This window comes from Lycorma delicatula, chromosome 1, assembly GCF_047948215.1.
Source record: "Lycorma delicatula isolate Av1 chromosome 1, ASM4794821v1, whole genome shotgun sequence".
Lineage (NCBI taxonomy): Eukaryota > Metazoa > Arthropoda > Insecta > Hemiptera > Fulgoridae > Lycorma > Lycorma delicatula.
The window spans coordinates 67323108-67342309 of NC_134455.1; the positions used below are offsets into that span (position 1 = coordinate 67323108).

General features: G+C 33.3%; 1 protein-coding gene across 4 annotated transcripts in view; it reads right to left on the bottom strand.

The window, feature by feature from the left end:
* Positions 1 to 292: 292 nt before the first annotated feature.
* Positions 293 to 19202, bottom strand: part of LOC142319146 (BTB/POZ domain-containing protein 3-like) — a 60768-nt gene continuing 41858 nt past the window's right edge. For 3 of the 4 annotated variants that reach the window (XM_075356129.1, XM_075356113.1, XM_075356122.1), the window contains exons 4-5: positions 10761 to 10973; positions 293 to 575 (exon numbers count right to left, since the gene is read on the bottom strand). In XM_075356129.1, the coding sequence (XP_075212244.1) occupies positions 457 to 575; positions 10761 to 10973 (332 nt within the window). In that variant the 3' untranslated portion in view covers positions 293 to 456. The remainder of the gene's footprint in view (positions 576 to 10760; positions 10974 to 19202) is intronic. The other variant, XM_075356137.1, reaches the window with a different exon arrangement.

Below are 19202 nucleotides of genomic sequence, written 5' to 3' on the forward strand. Positions count from 1 at the left end.
GTTTAGGTATGTTGGATTTGGCATGATTTTTATGACCAAAAGCCATTGAAAAGGGATCAGAAATACATCTTTCAGATGAATGTCACATATCAATCAACCAACAATCCACCCCACCATTTATAGTTCAATGTTATTAAAAGTAACTTGATGAACCCAAAGATGACAATTTTCTTTATAAACTAAATGTAAGGAGAGCACTGAAAATTAGTAATGATAATTAAACATAAGGTTAGGAGTACGTGGATGTTACAGATTCTTAGGGGCTAATCATAAAGAATAAAACTATTACATATTTATTAAAAAAATATTTATTAAGTAGCTTTAATTAATATGAATTAATACCCATAATTCATATGAATAATTATATAAAATATAATGATAATAATAAATGATTTGAAGTAAGCTCTCTCTCTCTCACTCTCTCTCCCCCTCACTTAGATTTTATAGCTGAAGCTGTTAGTTATACTCTTCGTCAGTGGCACAAAAATATTCAGGTTGGTTATAATATTCAGGTTGGGTATAATATCCAGGTTGATTAAAACCAATTTGGATATTAGATTGTACAGGTTGCTTATCTGTAACAAAAAATAAAGATAAAATAAAACAAAAAAGAAACAAATTCTTTCACGATATCACAATTACAATTACTATTTGCAACAAGAACTCAATTTTTATGAATAAATATACTTCTTGAACTTAGTCTCTATAAAGTACAATTTTAATTTCAAATTTTTAATAAAATAAAGGTATATCTATTAACAAATTCAACAGCAATTATTCTGTAGATAAATCAAATAATTATTTATCTCTGAGAGATCTGACATCATTTGATAATGAATACAACTGAATAATTTAAATCAGAATTTCACAACCTGGGTATCACAAAATTAGTCTACAACTTACACGTAAACAATAATGAAATCATTTTATGAGAAAAAAAAATTTATTATAAAAATGTTACTTGCACTTATAAGTAACGTACAAAGAAAATAAATTAATGAGATCGTTGCATTTGTTTGTCATTTAAAAGTTTTTCCATATGTGGATCTAACTTAGAAACACACAAAACCAAATTATTTTCAAGGGATAAAAGAGGATTCCTACATTTCGTTTTTAGCATATAAAAACCTTTTCCACAGAGGTAAGACGTGGCATGAAAGGGATTAATATTTTCAATGCTTATGTGACTTGCCGCCGAATGGTTTCGACAGCACGTGGCACTTACTAACCTTATGGTAGCCCTGAAAAGGGCCGTTTTTCTTGTCAATTGGCTTCAACAGCTTGTTGTAATTGCTAAACTTATGGTAGCCCTGAGAAGGGCTGTTGTAGTCAAATGGCTTCGACGGTTTGTAATTCATAACCTTGTGGTGGCCCTCAAAAGGGCAGTTTTTGCCTTAGTTCTGAGAAGAGCTGTTGGGTCCGGAAGCTGGTCTCTGGCAAAGTCGGAGAGTTGCGGCACGTCCATTGAAGTCCGACCGGGCTTTCCTTCAGCGGCAGTTGGGTCTCCCACTACAGCATGGCAGTAGTGGCCCCCAGTGTCAGCGGAGATCCTTCACCGGCGCGGCCGAGGCGGTTCTCCCCGAGCAATCCCACGCCGTGGGAGGTCCCACGTTGGGACCTCCCACTTTCCCAATTTCCCTGGTCTGCCAGGGAAATTCTTCTGTCTTCTTCCATCTTCTTCTTCTTGGTCTTCTCTCCAGGCGGTGGTCAACAATGAATTGAAAATTCACTGTCATGCAGGCTCTTTTACTGGAGCCTGAGAGTGGTGGGGGCTATAGGACCACAATGATGGGAAAACTGCGCGGCTGTAGCGATGCTTGTATCAGCGCGTCTGTATACTGAGCGCCAATTTGCATGAGCTGCTATACCGTGTTCGGCCGCCGATAGTAGGTATATATGTGGTAACAGACTAAATTTCCATATTCACTTCGATGAGCATGCCAAAATGTATTTAAATCTTCAGATGTGAATTGTACTAGTAAAATTTTATGGGACGACAGACATTTCGATGAGCTGGTTGTAGATCTCAACTGGTAACTTAGCAGCTGCTACAGTTTCACTAGATAGATTCAATGCCCATCTCTTCATGAAATCATTTTTTTTATTTTCAAGGTAATAGTCTGCCAATTGAATTTTTGGCTCTAAAATGCATATTCATGCTATCCAAACTGTGGTGAATAATAATAATACCTCTTCATCCATATTTTTCTCAATATAATCGGAAGCAAGTGGAAACATCAAAATGTTTTCTTTGGAGCATAATCTAGATATCAAGCTTCTTAATGAAAGCATGAACTTTGTCTGTCATAAATAAAATGTTTTTATCACGACCTTGTAAATTCACATTAAAATCAATTAAATGCAAAAATACATCAAATAAATAAGCCAACAGCAACATACGCTCATTATTCTGTAAAAACATTGAGAATGGCATTTGTTTTTCCTGGAAAAATGCCATTAATTCAACTCGCAATTCCAAAAACTGGGTTAACACTTTCCCCCATGATAACCATCTGACTTCTGTACGGAAAAGATTTTTTTCTTTTCACCCATTTCAAAGCATAATTTAACAAACGGCCTATTCTGTAATGGTTGACTTTTACAAAAATTAACCATTTTTACAGGTTTACAAAGAATTTGTTTGAGATTTTCTGGCATAATTTTAGTGGCAAGAGCATGTCTCAGCAAGAAGCAGTATGTCCATTCCACCCTTGGTATAAGACGATCTTTTAATTTTTTCAGAAATCCAATGTTCTCTCCTGTTATCGCCTTTGCACCATCACAACATATTGCAACACATTTTGTTCACTCTACATTATAGTTTTTAGTACCTTCATTAAAGACATCAAAAAGACATTGTCCTGTTGCATGAGCAGGTACTGATCTGCAAAACAACATATTTTCTTTGATTGATCTGTCCTTATCACATTCATATCTCACAAAACATAAAAACTGACCAATGTTTACAAATTCTGTTGATTCATCAAATTGAATACAAAAAAATTAACTTAACCTCACTAGTTGAATTATCTGATCATGAACATCACCAGCCATATCATTTATTCGCCTTCATACTGTGTTGTTAGAAAGCAGAATTTTTTCAGTGTTTTTTTCATCTTTTTTTTTTATTAAAAAACTGACCGATCAATTTTAACAAGCAATATGAGCTTTGCTGCGATAGTATGGGGTTTGGACATCTTGGCTATTCTTAATGCTACAAGATAAATTACTTCAAATGTGGTTTTATCAGTATGGCTTGATTTACTAACAGAAGCTTATTGATTTCTCCAAGTATGTAATTTTCCAAGAGTTTGCTTTTATGATTCAGCTGTTTAGTTTCCAAGTGCCGAATTAATTTTGATGGCTTCATGCTTTCATTGGAGACAACTTGAAAGCAAACAACGCACTGCGACTTTCCAACCAATTAAGTAAAACCATAATTTAAATAATTTCATTGTAAAATCTTGTATTTTTATCCAATTAATTCATTGGATACAGGTAGCTCACCTTTTTTCACAAATTTATCCTTTTTGCAAAAGAATTTAATTGAAGAAAAAAACAGTTACACCGTTTGACTGCACACTAAAAAACCAAAACCTCAATTATTATTTTTAATGATACTACACTTTTAAAAATTTTAATTAAACCACCAGACACAAGCTTTACATTTGAACCTAAACGGATGTTCTACAATTTCTATGCCTCTTTTATATTGCTGAGAGCATGACATGTTCAAATGTACCATATACATGTTCAACCATGACAATCTCTCGGTGAATATTATGCAAGAACAAATTACAAGGAGCACGTGCACATCAAGTTGGAATCTGTTGTTCATGTTTGTACACTTCATACATGGGTGTTCATACTCATTGCAACCAATGCAACTAAATACTTTAGACTAGGTTTCATTGGGTTGGGAGTGATGGGAAATATTCATTGATTTTTTTTTCTTTTCTTTTTTCTTTTGACAAATAAAATTTTCTTCTTTTTTCTTTTTTTTGATTAATGGAACTAGAAAGGTTGAGAATCACTTCTGCAAAGATTATGCATGCATAGTCATTTCCTTCAACTTTTCACTTCTTCTTCGGTCCATCCACTGAGTGTCCTTGTATGTTTCTCAAGAAATTTAAATTCATCCACTAGCTTTCTGAAATACTGACTGTCAATAATTATTTTTATGTTTATAGATACATCATGAATGTTACAGATATCAAGGTCAAGATCAGAATAAATAACAACAAAATTACTGATAAGTAATAATATTTTTTACAACAAATTTTTCTTCATCTTTAATTCACCAAATAAGTTTAAGCTGAAAGGTGAAAATGTGATGGAAATTTTGTAGTGTGGAAAATACATACCTGATTCGAACCGGAACCTTCCATATATCCTTTTTAAATATATATACAAGATCTGTAATAAAGTAATGAGACTAGTTCAGAAAAACTTTTTATTTACAATCCAATTATACATGGACTCTATCACCTTCAAAATAGTTCCCTTGGGAAGCCGTGCAACACTTCAAATGGTTTTCCCACTCTTCATAACAGTGTTGGAACTCAGAAATCGGAATAGCCTTAAGATGGTCGGTTACATTTTTTAATGTTTTTACTGTTCCAAAATGGTGTCCTTTGAAGTGTTTTTTTTAAAGTCGATAACAGTAAAAAGTTGCAGGGACTCAAGTCAGGTGAATACAATGGTTGAAGAACTACAGTAATGCTTTTCTTTGCCAAAAACTAATTAATTGAGAGTTCAGTGTGACGAGGTGCATTGTCAAGATGCAGCATCATGAAACAAATCAAAATTATGCCAATTTGTTTCTTCAATAGAATGACATTGTCCATAAGAAGTTTTTGCCTACAAGAAAAGAAATCAATATGTTTACAGAGAAATTCTTGAAAGACTGCAGAAAATAGTTGCCCGTGTGAGACCAGCCATCAAAGAAAACTAGAAGCTACATCATGACAATGCACCTTGTCACATTGCACTCTCAGTTAATGAGTTTTTGGCAGAGAAAAACATTTTCCTGTAGTTCTTCAACCACTTTATTTATCTGAATTGAGTCCCTGCGATTTTTTCTTGTTCCCAACTTTAAAAATACACCTCACAGGACACCATTTTGGAACAGTAGAAAACATTTTTAAAAATGTAACTATCTAAAGGATATTCTGTTTTCTGAGTCCAACACTGCTATGAAGAGTGGGAAAACCGTTTGAAGCGTATATAAGGAAGTCCATGTATAACTGGATTGTAAATAAAAAGTTATTCTGAACCAGTCTCATTACTTTATTTACAGATCTTGTGTGAATGTATGTATATATATATACTCTCAGCAAGAACACATGTTCTTCTTATGGTGAAAGTGTGCACTAAGAAAGGATGTTTTGAAATTCAGAGTTTACAGGATTAAAATGGGTTTGAATTTTTTTTTAAACCAGTCTATTTTTTTTATTTCTCTGTAACAAATGAAAATATAAACTTGATTTTTAGTGTGTGTGTAATTTTCATGTAAATAACTGAAAACCAAATTCTAGATTTTTTAAAATTTGACCTTGAAAGAGATGAAGAAAGGTAAAAAATTTTAAAATGACTGCAAATTTTCACCATTTTCGACTACACTAAACAAGATATTCACTAGATTGGGGCTTGCAATTACCCTTCAGATAAATATATAAAAACAATTTTCAAATTTTTTTAAATTTTGATTTTATAAAAAGTGCAAAGATGTATGGTGCGGCGGCTCAACCAACACAGCCACAGTTACTGTTATGTGTACGTAACTGGCTGCACCTGCCACTGATTACTTGACTAAAAAACATAGAAGAAAATTAATTAAAAGATTTTTTTTTAAATAAGAAATGAAGTACAGTCCCCTCATAATGATGTTTGTCGGGTAACGCTAAGAACCAGGCAAAATACATTTTTGCCTATACAAAGTACAAGTAACCAGTTATATTTTTAAGATGGAGGCTCACTGTTTTGAAACCCACATTCTTAGATCAGTCAAAGTTTCGGGTCCTGCATTGCCAAATTGTTGATCTGAAGAAATTACAATAGATTTTTTTATAAATTGAACAGGCTTTAATTTTTATTTGTCATTATTATTATTTTCAAAAACATAAGTTTAATTAACACAACGGGGTCCAAGGGGTAGATCCCTTTGGTTGTTAGATGTAAAGGGCAAGCGAAGAGAGCCATGACTGCCTAAACATCTCCCGACCACAACAGGAAAAATAAGTAATCATAATGCATATGTGTATATATATATATGTATATATAGTATCATATATACATATACATCCTTAAGAAATAAACACAACACATATTTTATAGAAAACCTTTATATAATTGGCAAATGCTATGTATAAGAAAAATTATACTTTTTACTTTTATTCTTCGATATTTTTACATTACATCTGGTATACCACACAAGCACATGTAGAATCAGTAGAAAGGATTAAACATGGAAAATATATTACAAACAATTGCATTTATTAATGGGAACTGAACTGGCTTGCAATAGCATCATTCATACAAATGGTTTATAATGTTGTACTGAGCAGACTTGTTCTTCTTCAATAGAAAGTTGCTCAATAAACGAATAGTAAGAAATTTATTGTAAAATAATTTACTACTGGCCTCAACTTGAACAATTTATCATAGTTAGGACAGTCAGATTCCATTTGTTCTGAATTATTGTTAAAATTGAAAAAACATTAATTTTTTTTTAATTTGTCATTGTTGTTTCACAATATCTAACCCTACTGTATCATCCTAAAAGGTTTGTCTGAGAATAAACTAAACTTAAAATACAAATACCAATAAATTTTTGAAAATCACCAATAGACAGATAAATTATTTTTTCAATATCAGTTTGACAATTATATAAATTTTATATGGTTTGATAAATTATATAAAGGAACCAGATGTAAAGAAAATGACATATTTGGATAGATAATTCTGGGTCTCATGGGTTATACGACCACCATATAAATATCTATCCATGTTCGGTTATCTGTCTTTGTATATATATATATATATAAAATAAATAATAAATCTGAAAGTATAAATATAATCTAATGAAACTTAAACTACACTTGCTTCGCTTGCTAGTGAAGGTTAGCAAGCATAGTTTAAGTTTGGTGGATAAATCTAAAAGTATAAATATAATCTAACCAAACTTAATCTATGATCGCTTTGCTTGCTAGTCAACATTAAAAAGCGTAGGTTAAGTTTGGTGGGTCTTATAATATATATATATATATTTATTTGGTATCTCATAACCAAACATGGGCAGATATTTATTGGATATTTATAGTGGTGGTCGTATAACCCATGAGACCCATAATTCTTTTTTTTTCTTCAAATTGAAACCATGAACACCTGTCAAACAAAAGTAACAATCATTGGTATGATTTCATGGCTCTCACCAGACCACTGGAACTCCAAATCTGAGCGCTTCTTGTTCACCCTTTAATTACCATGTTTAAGTCCTTCAACACATGTGTAGCAAACATAGTGGTGTGCCCAAGTTTTGTCTTGATCTCCTATTTTCACTCCGAAATATGTGAGACACATTCATTGAACAAAACTTCTATTTCTTTTTTACCTTTCCACCATTAACTCACCCCAAACATAACAAAAAAAATCTGCAGAATTTTTGACAAAAACAAGTTTGATCATGAAGGACGGAAAAAATGCAATTTACGCATGCTGATGGTAGAAACAGCACAGATAGTAGTTGCACAGTGCATAAGTGGCACGGATAGCTGCCAATAAACATGTTACATATAATTAACTCTTGTCACAACCTGACTGCCAAACTCTCTTTCCGTTTCGTCACCTTCAACCCAAATCCCCCCCCCCCCCACCACAGTTTGCTGATGATTTAGCAGTTCTGTTTGGCGACAGGACAGAGGCCAAACTTGAGGTAAAAGGAAATACAGCCTTGGAGAAAATCGATGAATGGATACCTGATAATGGATTAGAGTTAGCTCCACACAAGAACAAGTACACTACACTCATAGGCAGACGTAATATAGGCAAAATAAATCTCTGAGTGGGAAAGGGTCAATTGCTCCAAAATAAAAGGAACTTCAAATATCTGGGTGTGATTATTGACCGTGTATGTAGATTTACACAGCATATAGTTGAGAAATGCAAAAAAGCCAAGAGGACTCTGAAGATAATTAATTTGATTGTGACAACTCACGCAGCTTCACAGGCATCAAAAAGAAGGGTGATAATGTCCGTGGTCACCTCAGCACTGTTATATGCCATTCCAGTTTGGGGGGGCAGCAGTCAAGATTAAGAAGAACCTAAACAAATTACAGTGTTCACAGATGGGCTCTCATTGGAGTGATTTTGGCTTATAGAATTATTTTGTATTATTCAGCATGCATGCTGGTCGCTGTTCTTCCAGTGGACCTGCAGGTGAAATGCGTATTCTCAGACATGAGGGTGTCAGTAATACAAGAGGCAGAGGCGACTGCCATTGAAATCTGGAAGGTGAGGTGGTCTGAAGGTGATGGCTCTATATGGAATAGGAGGTTAATACTTAATCTGGAGATGTGGTAAGGAAGGAACAGTGGTGAAGTATTTTTATATAACCCAGATGTTTACAGGACACGGTGCATTTGAAAAATATTTACATCAAATTGGTAGAACAGGTTCTCCTCACTGTATGTTTTGCAGTGGGGAGGACACAGCTGGGCATACAATGTTCCTACTCGGAATGGAGTGTCTTATGAATGACATATGGGATACAATGCTTGTGACTAGACAATCTAGTGGAGCATATAGTGGCTTCTGAAACTAACTGGAGAGCATTTAGTGTGTTTGCTACATTGGTGATTCAGACAAAGGAAGATGACAGGGATATTAGTTATAGGGCTAGGGGCAGACAGCCCCGGCCATGAGGGTCAACATGCTCAGATGTGTTGGTTCTGATGATCGTTCGGGGACTCCTGGGGAGAATTAGGAATGGTGATAGGAAACAAAAGACAGAAAAAATCAGAAGAGACATAAGATTAGATCAGAAAAGACATAAAAGATGGATAAGGCACTAAAGGTTCTGGTACAAGAATTGATGCAAAAGTCCAGCAACATCAGATGAATTGACTGGAGAGTGAGGGAGTGAAGGACAGCCCTCTGTGGAACCATCGTTCATCTGCGCTTGCGTGGATGGGTGATGGTGATGAGACACAGGGACTGTTGAGCCTCTGAATTTAAGGCACCCCCAGGGGTTGTGTAATACTTAACTGTTGAACCAACACAAATGGAGAGGAACAGTGAAATAGGAGTTTTAGAAGTAAGGTGTGGGCACACATAGGTTCTTAATAACAGCATCTAGCCGAACCCGTGCGAGTCCAACACTACCCCACTTGTGGGAGGGGTACATAAATGGTATTTCTTCGCAACACCGATAACATAAAGAAAAAGTCTTATCTCAATAATCTGTACTATTACTCATTACCATTAATATCAGCGGGTTGCACGCACAGCATAAGTCCCCGCCGTAGGATCTCAGTTCATACATGGATATGCTCTCTTTACACAGGCTGTTTAAAACAGTAAGCAGTGTTTTGCACACTGTGTAATTTCTGTACAGTTCATAGCATAATAATTGAACACATACCTTACTCGTAGAATAAAATAATCTAATCTATATCATAATCTTCATCTTCGTAATAATAATTTCCAATGCTGGCAGTTTTGTTAGTTTACAGATCCACCGAGCAAGAATACTGCCTCATTATTTATGATGAGGCAACTCTTGATGTCGTCATAAATTCAATACTACTGCATCACCTGTAGCAACAATGGATAAGCAATGCTTTGTAACAGCAATTAAATGGCTGGAGATTTGCATTTTATATGAGTGAAAATGCAATTCACCATGTAACATCTCTTGCACACATCTATCCAGTTTATTCAATTCTTGGGAATGCCACCGCATTAATCAAATGTGGATTCCTCTCCAAAACTGTTACAACACAAATTTTTAAGGTAACCGAATGATGTTTTGATAAGTATGGGCTTTATCCTGAATAGATACAGTTGTAATACTACTGATACACCTAGTTACTTGAAGGTGCAGCTCCATGTTTTGCCAATTATCACCCAAATCTATGAGGAAACAAATGTATGAGAAAGTTTCCTCATACAATCAACTTGTTTATAAATAACTATTTCACACAATATATGCACTCCTGCATAGACCAACATAAATAACTGTTATAAATTTAGTAAACTGACCACGAAAAAAAGGTTTTTTTTATATTGGGAAACTTTTGGATATTTTTAATGTAAATCTTTTGAACTGTGAAGTTGATCAGTCACACTTATCCACTGAAAGGTAGATACATAAATGGTCACTTAAATATAATATGAATGGAGATATACAGTTGTCAAACGGCACTGTATATTAAAAAAAGAAAAAAAGAAACATACTTTTAACTTTACCATAAAATTTTCATGAAATATACAAATTAAGTTTATTTTATAACCTTAAAATAAAAAAAGTAAGTTACTCAAACAAATCATCAGGTTCAATGTCGTTGTCATCACGGAGATTTATAATAAAAAGATTTAAATTAATTTTATTAAAAAAGAAAAATAAATCACCAAATATTGTAACATAACTGATTAAAAATAAAAAATTACCATAAACTGTAAAATAAATTGACCTACCCAAAATGAACAAATGAACTGTAAAATAATTCTTCATAAATGTAACATAAGTTTATATGACTTACATCTCAAGCAGTTTGAATTTGGCAGATTAAATCTTTCAGGTAATGGGATTGAATTTCGATTTATAATATTCATTAGCAAACTAAATCGTTCTTCTATAGTAAGCAACTCTGAAACTCCAGGACCTTTTGAAAATTCACGGACTGTCATTGACAGATATCGCACATTACTTGTAGCAAAAGTCAAATCCTTAACAACATTACCAAGAGAACATCCTATAAAAAAAGAGGTAAAATTTTAGAATTTGGTATTTCAATACTCCTAAAAGCTATTAAAAAATTATCAATTTTCCCACATTTGAATTTATATTACAATTATAAAACATTGTAATATAAGCAATAAGGACTTTCTTTAAAGCAACATATTAGTCAGAGAACACTTTTATATTAATAAATAAAGAGAATGCATTTTTAAAAATACTAAATGTTACATAAATACCGACCCAAGATAGTCATCATTCAATTAGCTTGTAAGGAATATAATAAACTAAGCAGTTTGGTATGGTCAAGCACACAAGCTTAATTAGATCGGTAAATTTGAATCATGATAAATTGATCAATCTATTCATCAACCAGTTCAATATCTGGACGATCTGAACCTACCTTAAAAAATAAAACAAAAAGAGCAGAAAGAAGATCACTCTTACAGCCAAAAGATTAGACAGCATCACAGGTTTAAAAAACACAATAATTAATCCCATTACGACAATACGCTTTGTCAATGAGTTCCTTAGCAGAAAACTTCTAACAATCATATCGTGCACAAATAAAGAATGATAAGCACTATTATGGGAGTGATGAATGTCAATGAATCAACAATTATTTCATGAATGGAATAAAAAAATCCCTTTCGACAAACCAGAAGGCAGAGGTAGATTTCAACGGTGCTAAGTAGGGGATAAGAAAGATTTCCACCTTAAGTTAAGGTGGAAATCTTTTTACTTCAAATTTACTTAATATGACAATGGTTGCATATGAAAAAAGTTTCAAATGTTTAGCATACAAGCCCCATCCATATTCTTACAATTCCTGCAACATTTTGGTCATTCCTTGCCATAGTTGGTCATATAAAAAGTTTTTTCAGACAAAAGTTTTAGATAATGTTTAGAGGACTAATGACCACTTTAAACCGATTCGACTTTTTGTCTTCAAAACCCCATTTTTTACACCCCCTGGGCCAATGAATGGTAATATCAAAAAACTTTACTTAGATAAGTTATAGGCTCTTATCCAAAGAATAGTAGAAACTTTAAACAAATTCAATAGTTTTCTTAGTTATAACAATATTTTTTTTTCGAAAAATCCCTGCATTCAACCCCATGGTCTGATTTTGTCCAATAATGAACTTGACTGAGATTTTGGGTCGTTATATTTTATGTATCAATTTGAAAGTGATTGGTGCAAAATTATGGCAGTTATCATGTCCACAAGAAAGTGAAATATATATATATATAAACTTTTGAATTGACGGTGGTTTTGGGGTCTGGGGAATCTGAAACATGAAGATATGTTGAGATTTTTTGGAAGTCAAATCATGGTAACTATTACAATAGGTAGGTAGGCTTTCTTATGAAATCTATGTAAAATCATAACAAACAATATGGACTAAAAAAAGGCATAGTAAAATGTTTACTCAGGTTATAGACTAGCAATAAAGCTTGAACCAAGATTATTTACATTTTACAGCATTATTTTTCATTGAGTAATAATACTGTGAGTTACTAAATTACGTTCAGTTTGAGAAGCTGTACAGTTCCAAAAAATGAAATTTTCAGTTTTCCAACAGAAAATTGTATCGTTTCACAACTTTCAATCATAGATGTAGATAAGCATTTTATCACAATAAATCCAAGAGAAGAGAAACTGTTGTACATCATTACAATAATATAATACAATTTATATGTTAATAAAGTATAATAGCCTTTGTAGAAGATGTTTAAAGTGTGCATCATCAGTGATAATGATAGTAAATTTGAACTACTGATCTTATAAAAATTGTAGAAGAAAATAAAAAAACATCATCAAATAATAAAATATTTTTTTTAAAACTGTTGTAGTAACATTGATCACCTTTAATTCAATTGTTCCTGGTGTGGAAAGATAACAATTTTTTTTTTTTTTTTTTTTGTTAAGTAGATGGGTAGAGATCAAACTTTATTATGATCTTGTTTGTCAAAGTCTACTTTGACATGGTGAAGTTTCAAATGGATAACAAAATTTTTAAATCAAAAAATTTTTTTTAATAAACATGCATTTTATATAGAAATATGTATTTCTCAGAGAATAGCATCACTTTTAATTCTTAAAACAACATGAATTTGTTTATGATTTTTTAAAAAAATAAATTAAAATTCTGGAAGCATGATCGAGTTATAATGAAAATAAAAATTAAAATAACAAAGGTAATTAGATCACCACTAAGTAATCAGTATTATGAGAGACTGTACTTGTGTGGCTGCTACAGATAACCGTGTTATTCCAAAAATATAACCATATACAAAAAACATACTTCCCTTGATTAAAAATAAAATATAGAGACCACATGGACGATGGACAGTGATCACAATAAAATATAAAGAAGAAATTCTGTTATCACCAGTGGAGTTTGATAGAACAGTGGTCACCAATAAGTAATTGTAATGAAATTATTAAACATAACTGCTGCTGGATGATAAGACAAATATGAGGAAGATCAATGAGTGCATAAGACTCATTGAGTACAGGAATTCATCAAGCAATGTATGACAGGAAATAACTAAGTGAGCTAATCTCTACGATGGTATGGTAACAACTCTGTTTTTCTACAGGAAGTTCTGAATTTTCAGGAGAAGGTTCTGAATTTGAGTTCCCTGTTAGGCATGGTATTTTTCACACGATACAAAATTCATTATTATCCATCCATAACTGTTATTGAGCGTCAATCTGTTGTTGCTGTATAAATAAACAACAAAAGTTGAAGTAAAAGCTGCAGTGGAATCATTTAAAATACAAAAATCATTTGGTTTTGACAGTGTCATGAGCTTAAAGGGTACTCCTGGACTGCAAACAGTTAATAGTATTACATATCTTATTTGAGAAAGTATTTTTGGCTGGACAAAGATTTTGCAATAAAATAAGGTGTTTCAACTTTTAGAATAAGTCTGCATGCTAGAAAGCCAGGAGGACTGAGTGTGTTGAGAAATTTTAGTGGGTACTGCACTACAGTATCTACTTACAATACTGAATTGACAGATCTGCCTCTATCCTTTCTCCTTGTCAGAATTCAATAAATTATCATTCATCTCAGCAGATGTTCATTTTTTTATGTTAAAATTGCTCTACTGCATAGCCAACCCATAGATTTTACCTTAAATTGACAATGTCAGGGTAAATTTTGACAATGAGAGATCTTTTAAAGATAGTATTGTACCTAATGTCAGTTGTAGTATTCTTTTCTCAAATTCAGTGTACTTTTCATTTCCTATTTGTAAAAGTAGGTCAGAAAACTCAATTGTGTTACAATTTGTTCCATAAAAATTCAAAAAAAGGCAAAATTCACATAATAAATCATATTGATTTTAGAAGATATCAAAGATGGTTTTAAAATTTCCATTCCAATCACATTTCACCCCCTTTCCACCCTCATACAAAAAAAAAGAAAAACACAGAAATAAGTTTTTGGAAATTTGTACAAGAAATATTTTAAAATAAAGATCAAGTCTATATCCCTTTTAGAAGCTGAGAAAAAACACACAAAGGACTCCCTTAAAGGGTCAAATAAAAAAGTTTAACACCATTCCTTAATATGCAGTACAAAATTTGATTAATGCACTTCAACAATTGAGAATTTTTTTTCACACCCTCTGAAGCATTGAGAGCTGAATCTCTGGGATTTTAATCACCATAATTAGAGGCCTGCAATAAATTTATTTTTTATTCAGGTAATATTTTGATAAATAATTCTTTATTTATTAATAAATTTTAATTTGAATAATAATTTATTTAATAATAACTACCTAATAAGTAATATTTATTACAATATTACATGTATAATTTGATTATTAAATAATAGGGAACTTAGCTTATGCCAGCTACTTTTACAGGAGCAACCAATAATTTATCTGATTTATTTTTAATATTTTACTTTATTTTTTAAATATACAGGAATGCATCAGAAAGTTTTGCCGAGACTTTCATAACCTATTCTACTCATGAAAATAATAGAAAAAGTTCACATAAACATATGTCCTAACATGCTTTGTTTGCGAGTTACAGTTAGTGAAAGATTTCGCTTGGATTTCAGCAACCTCGGTGAGATCGTACTGAAATTTTTAGGATGATAATTAAGAGGAACTGGTAATCTCTTACGGTTTTTGACTTGAGAAATCAAATAAAATAAATCCCAGAACCATAGCTCAATAGTTTTTGATAAAAATGGGGTGAAAACCAATAAACTGAGGATAAAAAACCCTGTTTTTTATGTTTGACATAAAATAACTTTGTTAAATCAGTAATTTAAAAAAAAAAAAACTTGTAGAGAATTTAATTATGAACCGTTGCCACATACATATCGAGCTTCATATCAATGAATACAATGTTAGCTGCTCAGATGTCAGCAGGAGTACATAATATGTATGCACCTGCACAAGCATCACTCCCACCCAGTAGCTGACCATGCAGCTTTCCCACCACAGTGGCACTGTGGCCCCACCACTCGCAGGCACCTATAAAAGGAGCGAACAACAGAAGTTTACATTACAGCACTGTCCTGGTCAGGAGAATGAACTACCAGATATGTTGTCAAGAGAACTGATGGAAGAAGAAAATACTAAAATGGTGCAAGATGAAAATAGACTACAACCAACTGAATGCAGCCAAGAAGAGAGTGAAGCAGTAACACCCTGACTGCAAGAAGTTGTTGCCACTTCTCTGTTCCAGCAGGTGCAGGAGGCACAAGAAGCTGATCGAGAATACTAATGATTACACCAGTTTTCAAATTCAGTCTCATGCACCACCTCAAAGTGTACAAAGACGGCATGGACAGGAGGATGTAGCACTAGAGCAGGACCCCAACCAGTGGGAGTGTATGTCCCATCTGCTAACCGCTCGGTTGTCACACAACACTTATCACAACACATCAGAAGCACTGGAGTGGAGCAGAGACCTGGTGGACAATCCACCAATACTATGATTGGCAGGGCCTTACAAGGACGTTCAGCAGTACACCCACAGGTGCCACACATGCAATTGCTACAAATGAGTGCCAAACCCTGCACCAGGCAATCAGCAACCTTGTAGGCCTACAACTTGTTGGAATCATGTAGGTAATTGACTTAATGGATCCACATCCAGAAATGGAATGTGGCAACAGGTTCCTAGTGGTGGCAACTGACTTTTTTCCACTGGGAAAAGCAGTTGTCACATACATACCAAGCTTCATATCGGCGAACACAATGCACAAGCATCATTACCACAAAGTAGCTAACTGCATAGCTTTCCCACCACCTGCAAGTGGTGAGGAGCAGCTTTCTAAAAAGTTGTGATCAGAACGAATTTTCAATTTGTTGTCAACCACCACCTGGAAAAGATGATGGAAAAAGAAAAAAGAAGTTTCATGGCCGGCTCAACGTGGGACATCCTGGCCAATGCAACATCCCCACCAGAGCAGCAGGCCTGGCTAGCCTGCCAAGGGAGCTGCTGAGCGCATATGCTACAGTTTTTCATGCTTCCATTACACTGGCTGGCAAGCCCAGCAGCAGGAGCCACCCCAGTCTGTGCACTTGAGGAGAACCACCTCGGTCGCACCAATGGAAGACGACTGACATCAATCTGACACTGTGGGGCTTTGGGGACCACCACTGCCACACTGTAGTGGGACCCAACTGTCACTTTGGGGAAGCTCGGTCTGATTCCAATGGATAAGCCGCAATTCCCCCTCAATTACAGCCAAGCCGACATCACCAGAGACCAGCTTCAGGACCCAACAACTTCTTAGAGCTACCTCACAAAATGCACCAATGGCCCTTTTCGAGGCCACCACACCAAAAACCTCAGCATCCCTTTTCAGGACTACTACAAGGAAAGTGCCACATGGCGTCGAAGCCATTCAGCGATGGCTGAAATGGCTTTTCTTTGGTTCTGCAAAGAAAAGATACTTTTTAGATTTATTATCAGAATACATGTCATTTGTTTCTGTTTCTTTCTAAATCTGTTTTGGTATAGTCAAAAAGTAATTATTAAAATTTTCTAATTCTATGTACTAGATTAACATTTATCCATGGCTTTATGGTATTATATTTAGTTTTACATGTATACGCCTTTACCAGATTTAAAATGTCAGAAAAAACATAAAACAATAAGTTAAATGAATCATCCACACCTTCTGATTTGAAGAATCTGAAGTTAAAAACAATACATTTTTCTTATTAAAATACTATCATAAAACAAATTTTTTTTGACACTTTTCTTTTAAATTTTCATAACTATTTTTTATTTATAGTTATTTTTTTATTATACATATAGCCAGCCATGTCTATAGTTTCTATCCGGTACTCATGTCAACAGGCATATGTAACTCTTCCTTCTGCTTAACAATTCGTCAATAAATTTTCTATTTAAGAATTATTCTTTAAAGAAATGGACAAGAAAAAGAGTAATAAATGAAAACTCATCATCACCTTTGATACAAACTTTGAAATTTTTTAGTGATTTGATAATGGGAAATGAAAAGCACTAAATGGGAAAGAGGAATGAATATGTAGAGCACCAGGCTTCGTTGGTTCTACAATATGCAGTTTTAAACAGAGCTAGTGATTACAAAGAAAAAGACAGAACTGCATTTTCATCTTTAGATATGTAATCCACTAAAAACAGAAGCCATGAATGACTGAAATGGAAGATTTGCTGCTTATTTAGTTGAAAGATTGTAATCAAAAGTTTGTTGCTGCTGATGTAAACAATATCAAGATCCAAGTTTTGAGCATTTTTTTTTCACTTTAAGAAAATAAATATCAGGAAGATAACACTTAATGCAAGTAAGGGCTGGTTAGAAAATTTCAAAGCTCTATCAAGCTTAAAAAATGTTAACTTACAAGCAAAGTGGCAAGTGTTCATAAATATACAACTGCCAAATATGCTAAAAAGTTAAAGAAAATTATTTAACAAAATGGGTATGATTATCATTAAACATTCTACGTCAATGAAATCCTACTAATCTAGCAAAAAAAGCAAACAAGAAAATGTCTGGCAAGAAAAGCAACGACTCCAGGTTACAAAGCATCTAAGGATAAATTAACACTTCTACTTGGAGGTAATGCTGAAGGCAAGTTGAAATTATCACTGATACTAATTTATCAGATAAGGAACCCAAGGACATTTAAAGGCTGTAACAAGCATCTCTTCCAGTAATTTGGAAATCAAACACAAAAGCTTGGGTAACTAAGCAGTTGTTTGAAGAATGATTCAATATGCATTTTTGTCCACAGATGAGAAATACTGCTAGGAAGATAATTTACACATTAAAGCCTTTTTGAAACTACATAATGTTCCTGTTCATTATCTACATAATGCCACTTCACTTAATAATTTATATAGTTATATAAATATTATATTTCTACCACCAAATTTGAGTGCTTTATTACTACCAGTAAACCAAGGAGTTACTTCTACATTTAAAACATTTTATACGCCAAGAACTTTCGCCCAACTTTAAAAGAATTTTGTAAAAATTATGATATTAAATAAAGAGTTAAATACATTCACGAGTCTTTGAGTGAAGTAACAGACAGGTGCATGAGAGCAGTTTGGCAGAATCTTTTGCCTGAATGAACAAACAATTTTGGTGGTTTCAGCATTCCAGTCAGTGACATTACTGATGAAATTGCTAAATCAGGAAGAAACCTCGGCTTTAAAGAAAATATAAAAAAATTATTGGAATTACAATCAAAAGAACTAAGTGCAGACAATCTATTTTTAATTAAGCATCAACAGACATATTAGGAAGACAGAAAAGAAACAGAAACTACACCCAAAGAAATTTCAGTCAAAAACTTGAGGAATTGTTCAAATCAGTTGAAGAAGCAAAAGATCTCATTTTGAAGGCTGATCCAAATAAAGAGAGAAGCATGAATTATCGCCAAGGGCTAGCTAAATAAATTAATTATTGTCATAAAGTCATGAAAGGTAGGAGAAGCTACCACTGTTCAATTGAATCTAAAAAGATTTTTTTGAATTTTAAGTTGTTTTGTAAAAAATAAATGTATGTATTCTATACATAAAATATATGTAATTTTGTAAAAATTAAATTTTAATTTTTACTATAATTTGATATTCTTAAATAATAATTTTAATATTATCAAGGATTCATTATTTGTATTCCCTTTACTTTTTTTAGTTTAATTAGTACTGTTTTGGTATATGCAATGTGTTGCAAGAATACATTAATCACATTAATCTAATCAAGGGTTT